Below are 7,022 nucleotides of genomic sequence, written 5' to 3'. Positions count from 1 at the left end.
CTATGAGACTGTAGCTTTAGGTAAAGGATTTCCAACATTTCCTACAACATACGGACTTTCTGCAGTGTGAACACTCCTGTGTTTAATGAACCTGGAGTTTTTAGCAAAGGATTTCCCACATTCACAGCACTCATATGGCTTTGATCCAGTGTGAGTTCTCTGATGCTGAAAAACAGAGCTTGGGCTAACCAACTTCCCAAATTTTCTTTACTTTTATGAGTTTTCTCCAGTGAACTCTCTGATGTCGAAGGACTGAAGAACTTTGGGCAAATGCTTTCCCATACTCACTGCACTCATAAGGCCTTTCTCCAGTGTGAATTCTCCTGTGTTTAATGAAGGCTGAATTATTAGCAAAGGATTTCCCACATTCAGTGCACTCATAAGGCCTTGAACCAGTGTGAAGTCTCTGGTTGACGAAGAGCTTTGATTAAAAGTTTTCCCACATTTGCTGCACTCTTAAGGCCTTTCTCCAGTGTGAATTCTCTGATGTTGAAGGAGTGCAGAGTTTTGGTTAAATGATTTCCCGCATTCATTGCATTTATATGGCCTTTCCCTGGTGTGAACTCTCTGATGTATAATGAGGTGGGATTTCTTGCTAAAGAATTTCCTACATTCCCCACACTCATATGGCCTTTCACCAGTGTGAACTCTCTGGTGTTCAATAAGATGGGACTTGTTGCTAAGTAATTTCCCACATTTCCCACACTTATAAGGTCTTTCTCTAGTATGGACTCTCCAATTTTGAATAAGGTTGGGCTTTTGCCTAAATGATTTTCCACACTCCCCACACTCATAAGGCCTTTCTCCAGTGTGAACTCTCTGATGTCGGAGGAATGAAGAGCTTTGGCAAAATGTTTTTCCACATTCACTGCATTTACAAGGCCTTTCTCCAGTATGAACTCTCTGATGTCGGAGGAATGAAGAGTTTTGGCAAAATGTTTTTCCACATTCACTGCATTTATAAGGCCTTTCTCCAGTATGAACTCTTCTATGTTTAATGAGTCTGGAGTATACAGCAAAGGATTTTCCACATTCAGTGCATTCATAAGGCCTTGATCCAGTGTGAAGTCTCTGATGCTGAAGGAGCACAGAGTTTTGCGTAAAAGTTCTACCACATTCATTGCACTCATAAGGCTTTTCCCTAGTGTGAATTCTCCGATGTTGAAGGAGGGTAGAGCTTTGGCTAAACGATTTTGCATATTCATCACATTCATATGGCTTTTGTTTCATGTGAACTCTCTTGTGTGTAAAGAGGTTGGAGCACTGAGTAAATGATTTCCCACATTCTGTACATTCATAAGGCCTATCTCTAGTGTTACTTCTCTGGTGTTCAATGAGGTTGGAGCACTTAGTAAAAGATTCCCCATATTCTGTACATTCATAAGGCCTATCTCTAGTGTTACTTCTCTGGTGTTCAATGAGGTTGGACTTTCTGTTAAATAATATCCCATGTTCCCCAGGTTCATAAGTTCTTTCTCCATTGTAAACTTTCTGATGCTGACTGACGTTACAGCTTCTCTCACACCAATTACACATAAAACATCTTTCTCTAGTGAGGAGTCTCTGGTGCTGAACAAGTGTGTGTTTGGGGCTGAAAGCTTTTGTGCATTCTTCCCAGTTATGATAAGTTTTTCCCCTCTGAAAGCCCATCCCACACTCGGTTCTGCTGTTTGACCTCTCCCAGGTGTGAGTAGCCTATTGCTGGAGAAACTGAGAACTGGCCAAGAAGTCCTTCCCAACCACCCTGAAGACTAATGGCTTCCCTGACACATGGCACTTACAGTTCTTCACAAATGAGACTCTGTCCACATCTCTCCTGAAGGGTTTCTCTCCGATGCACTGCTTCTGGTGCTTACATACAACTGTTTCCCACATGTCTCACACCTATGTAATTTATGCTTTGAATGTGTTCCTTGATATTCATTCAAGTACAAAAAGTCTCTCAATATCTGGACACATATTTCACAAGGGTGGGCCTTTTTGAAGGATGGATTTGCCTTGGGACTCCTGATCTGTGACACTCTTTGAACAGAATTATGCTGCTCAAAAGAAGCCTTCTCATTCTCCACTTCATGGCAACAACCTAAAAGCAAGAAATGTTGGTGAAGTACATGTTGATTTCAGTGGGAGGGGGGAGCCCACACACCAGTGTGTGTCTGACAAACACATGAATGAGTTTGTGTGATTATTTACAAGAACACAGAGTTGGGTTCAAGTTGATGACATGGCTGTTAGCAATACTGGGCTATAAAGGCCACAGGATGGGGGAAGACCACATGAGAGAAAAGACACAACCATGTGATGTGTCATAGGGAGGAGAGGCAGGGTGAAAAATTAAAGTCGACTGTTAAAAAATTAGGTACAAACAACTGTCAGCAGGACCTTGTCTGCTGCTAACACATGACTGCAATGTAGATGGGTATTTCCAGGCCCAAGAAAACAGGACTGCAACAGAACAGCTGTTGGTCAGGAGCATTTTAAGAATGGGTACATGTTTGATTATAGAAAATATATGGGCCAACGTTAGAGAATGCACAGATAAAGCAGTGAGAAAAGTGGGTGATACAGGGAGTTTAAAGATGTGAGGATTAGCCACAGGCTGGAATAAAAGTGGAAGAATCACAGTGCAGAACTGACAAGTCAGCATTGTTAAGAATGGGGCAGAAAAAGCAAAAGTAAGGTGTGGCCACTGGAAGTAGCATCAAAACACTAGTCAAACAGAACAAATTTCTGGTATCACTTGAACACAGGACTATCATACACTCCCATAGTGCTACTGTACAGCAGCCCTTTGAGCCCATTTGGCTGAGTCTGAATTCATATCCATCCTGTGGACAAACAAGGGCTCTCCACCCCACTTCCAAAATGAACAAGTGTAAGGGACCTGGATGATGAAAATAACAGGGGAAAGATACCACCTATGAGCAGCTGACCCATACTCATCACATCATAGGCCAGAGAAAAACATCTAAATACTATTAAGAGAACTTTGGAAAGCGGTCTTGTAAAAAGTCCATGGTCTACATCAGAGAATTAATTCCCAGCACAGGCAGTCATGAGGAAATGTCAGTGAAAAGAAGGAAGTAGAATCTGAGGTGCAAGGATGACATGCATCTGGACAACATCACCCAGAAGGAAGAGGGCAAGTATGGTGGGATACATTAGGCTGATTGGAAGATTCCTGACACTGGATCCTTCCAGGGAAGGCTGTAGAGAAGCAGATATGGGGCCTATTCAAGGAGAACAGATGTCAGTGCAAACATCTCAGCCCAACCAACCACAGCAACAACTTAGGGAACTGGGGAAAAAAAGCAGTGACCATGGTCCTGACATGAAAAGGACAGACTTGTCTCTGGGGAAAAGGAAAGGGCAGAGACTAGTTCAGGACATGGGGAAAGGTTTGAGGTTCTTACCCAGGGAGGTTATAAGTGCCAAGTCCTCCAGCATCACATCACGGTACAGGTATCTTTGAACCTCATCAAGGAGACCCCATTCCTCCCAGGAAAAAGTCACAGCTACATCTTCAAAGTTCACACTGACCTGCCATGATGGTGACAGATAAAACCACAAACAGTCCACTTCTGAGAAGTCACAATCTATTTCCCCACACATCTACCCTATGACTATCCATCACCCAAGCTTCCCAACTCAGAGGATCAATCAGGCCCTGACACCATGGTGTGGTTGTCTCTCCACGGGCCCACTGATCACTAGGTACAACAACCAGGAAGAAGAGGCAGGTGGATGAACATATAGCTCAGCTATAGGCCTGGCATAAAGGGATCCACCCCCTCCTGACAAGCAATTCCCCTGGTGTGGCCATCGTCCTGAAATTATCAATGCAGTGCCCTGGAACCATCATACATGTTCCCTCTTCAAGCACACATCACTCCTTAAACTGTACATCCCTCAGTCTCAGTATCCCACAGCCACACATGACCATGGCCACAAACACCTCACTCTCCCACACCACAGCCATCTCCCTCCCCTCCCCATGTTACTTGTATTTAAATCAGTTCCTCCTAACCCCACCACAGGGCTGTGATGGTGGCCTAACACATGACACCTGAGACTGGACCAATGAGACTGACAGCAGTTTCTTAATCACATAAATTCACACCTCTGAGAATAGGACACCACTCACCACAAAGGCGTACATGAGCAAAAACAACACACACAGGGGCTGTGGGATGGAACCTTTCTAGGATGAAGGGGTTGGGATGTTCCAAGGAGGATGTGATTGTCTTATCTGAACAATTCTGAGGGCTGGTAGGGAACTGATACCTAATACAAAGAAGCTCCTGGTTTGCTTTGTAAAAATGGTTGTTAGGCTAGGAGACGTTATCTGAAGGAACACTGTGGGGAGAGGAACTTGCACTCAGGCCATTTGAGGGCACCCAGGTTTCACCAAGCACGAAGCAAGCACATCATATTGGGTTTAGGCCTTACACCACAACTCGGCAGACAGCATCCACAGTACAACTGGTAAAGTCAAACAGGACCCAATATGACCACAGACCTCCCACAATTCCCAATGGCAGCATCAGAAATCATCTATAAATGCCTTACTGCCTGACTCTGATCCTTGCCTCAAATTTAAGGAATAGAACCACGTGTGGATCTCAGATACCCATAGTCCCATGCTACTTCTGTGCTGCCCTTCCGGTCCCTCGGCAATGACAACATTTCTCTGCTCCCTTACATTCATTCATACTCCAGCCCCATTACTCACCCTCCCGAAGCCTAGTGATTCTCACACAAGACCTTATTGGCTCATGGCCATATAACCCAGGTTGAATGAAACACCCCAGGCCCTACCAAAGTCCTCACAAATCTTGGTGAGCCTATATAGTGGTGAATAAGCACCAGATCTGGCCTGAGTGTCATATGCATGTATTACCCCTTGCTTCTACAACCATCTCATGTCCACTCTTCTCTTGGAAGCCCTGGCCACCTGCCAGACTTTCTTGTCTCATACACCAAAGCTTCATGGCCATTTACCTACATTTATGAAGGCTGACACCATCACCCAGGTACACAAGCATAAGACCCAATCCTCTGCCCCCACCCTCCACACCTCTCCCCCTAAAAGCTTTGCCACCACAACCCGGAGCTTGCCTCTCCTAATGTGAGCCACAGGTCATTCACCTTGGTCCACACTCTAGTTACATTTTGGATGTCTCTAACCTGAATCACTCCCAAGAATTCCAAACCTGTATGTTAGATGTTCATTTGATGCCTTTATTCAGTGGTGTCTGAAATATCTCAGACTCTTAACATGGTCCAAAAAAATCTCCTGCTAAACCCAGTGAATATTACACCTACTACCAACTTGCTCATCTCAACTGACGCATCTTCCAACCCTACAGCTGCAAAGCCAGGGGTCATCACTGATCCCTGCGTCTCACTCCCTCACCACCCATGTTAGAAATCTAGCTGTCCCCTTTAAAAACATGCAGCCAGAATACAACCACATTTCCTAAGGCACGCCCCTGCTCCATTAACCCTCACCTGGACTATGATAGTAGCCTCCACAATGATGCTCCTTCTTCCTCTCTCAAGCCCACAGTCTGTTTTCCACTCTAAACCCAAATGAAGCCTGTTAAGGCCTTGGTCACATCACCTCCCTACCATGAGCCAAATCTCTAGAACACACACCTGACATCTCAGGCAGTTGTTCCCCTCCTGACTCCAAACCACCTACTATTTATTCCTACCTGTAAAGAGAGGATACCTGTGGTTCCTGAATATTCCTGAGCTCTATTTTACCTCTAAGCATTTGCACATCCTGGTACCATGTCTTGGGTTAACCATACACACCTGTTTACAATGGTTGCCAGAAATGGGAACACCTCCATATAATTGTAGCATGGACTCAGGACACTGGGCATGGAGTTTTTCTGCATCCCCAGACTCAAGGAGTGGGAAAAATGGCATCAAGCATCTCAGGACACCACAATTCCAGGGAACATAGAGGTGAAAGCAGGGCTGGTGAGGCAATGGCACACCCTCTACTTCCCTGTGCAGGTTCCATAGGCACTTCTCTAACCGTGAGAACATGAGTGAAGAGGCAGGCCCTAAAGGAATGCGTCCATGGTGGGATTTGAGGGGCTCACTGTATGTACTCCTGCCTGGCCTTGGAGCCAGGTGACCTCAGGCTGGCTGACTAACTTCTGGGCCTCAATGCTCAGTGTTGCCTCTTACCAGCTGTGGGACCCTGAACAAAGATTCAACTTCCTAGGACATCAATGTCCTCATCAACCCTCTCCACCCTGTTCTTCCTTTAAACGGCTCTTGGGAATGCTCTAACCTCTGACGGGAGATACTATCTTCCTTTATTCGAAACACCCCATGGCCTTTAGAAACCTCGCAATAAAGTACAATCCTTGGTCGGTTACACCAGGTCTAATTCCGCTAACACTGTTCCCTGTAAGCAGAAGGTTGACCCTAGGTTTCCTGAATCCTCCCGCCTCAGGCCGATTTCCAAGCCTTCGCATCTGCGGGTACCTCTGCCAGTGACCTCTCCCACGCGCCATCACGCTGTCATAAACAGAGCCCCACCCACGACCGTTTCACTGTCCTGGGCACCGTGGCCTGGGCTGCGGGCATGTGAGCAGGCGCCCCGCACTCGGGGCTTTAGTGTCTGGTGGAGTGAGGGGTGTGAGGGCCCGGGGAACGAGCGTTTACCTGAGGCGGGTCCCTCAACGCCGCCGCCATCGGACTCTGGGCGGAGCGGGGCCGGGAGCGGCAGAAGAGTCTGGGGGACGCGGGCATGGCGGTCCGTCTCCCGGGCCTGGCGCCGGGCACCCCAGGCGGCGTCGCCGAGCTTCAGATCCGCCTCTGTGCCTCGGGGACAGCGCCTCCTCCCGGACCTCCCGTTCCAGTCACTCCTGTCCTGACACAGCGCTCCGGAGCTGAACAGAACCAGAGCAGTTAAAATGGCCCCCTTGGGGGCTTCCCTGGTGGCGCAGTGGTTGAGAGTCCGCCTGCCGATGCAGGGGAGACGGGTTCGTGCCCCGGTC

General features: G+C 47.1%; 1 protein-coding gene across 1 annotated transcript; it reads right to left on the bottom strand.

Annotated features, from left to right (window-relative positions):
• On the bottom strand, nucleotides 1-6,536 carry LOC103076555 (zinc finger protein 586-like). The gene is made up of 6 exons (XM_007457516.1): nucleotides 6,399-6,536; nucleotides 3,414-3,540; nucleotides 3,161-3,230; nucleotides 464-1,432; nucleotides 254-386; nucleotides 1-165 (listed from the first exon to the last, which is right to left on the bottom strand). The coding sequence occupies exons 1-6, from the start codon at nucleotides 6,534-6,536 to the stop codon at nucleotides 1-3; spliced, it is 1,602 nt and encodes a 533-aa protein (XP_007457578.1).
• Nucleotides 6,537-7,022: the final 486 nt, after the last annotated feature.

The sequence above is a fragment of the Lipotes vexillifer genome, unplaced genomic scaffold (assembly GCF_000442215.2).
Source record: "Lipotes vexillifer unplaced genomic scaffold, Lipotes_vexillifer_v1.1 scaffold995, whole genome shotgun sequence".
Taxonomy (NCBI): Eukaryota; Metazoa; Chordata; class Mammalia; order Artiodactyla; family Lipotidae; genus Lipotes; species Lipotes vexillifer.
This window is presented reverse-complemented; position numbering and strand designations above follow the sequence as displayed.

Excerpts from the sequence above, each read along its gene's own strand:
- LOC103076555 (XM_007457516.1), bottom strand. The coding sequence starts at position 6,536 with ATGGCGCGTGGGAGAGGTCACTGGCAGAGGTACCCGCAGATGCGAAGG. Across the intron at positions 1,433-3,160 it reads AATCTTCCAATCAGCCTAAT|AAAGTCCAACCTCATTGAAC; the intron begins GTATCCCACCAT and ends ATTATTTAACAG. Across the intron at positions 387-463 it reads AGAATTCACACTGGAGAAAG|GCCTTATGAGTGCACTGAAT; the intron begins GCCTTAAGAGTG and ends CACTGGTTCAAG.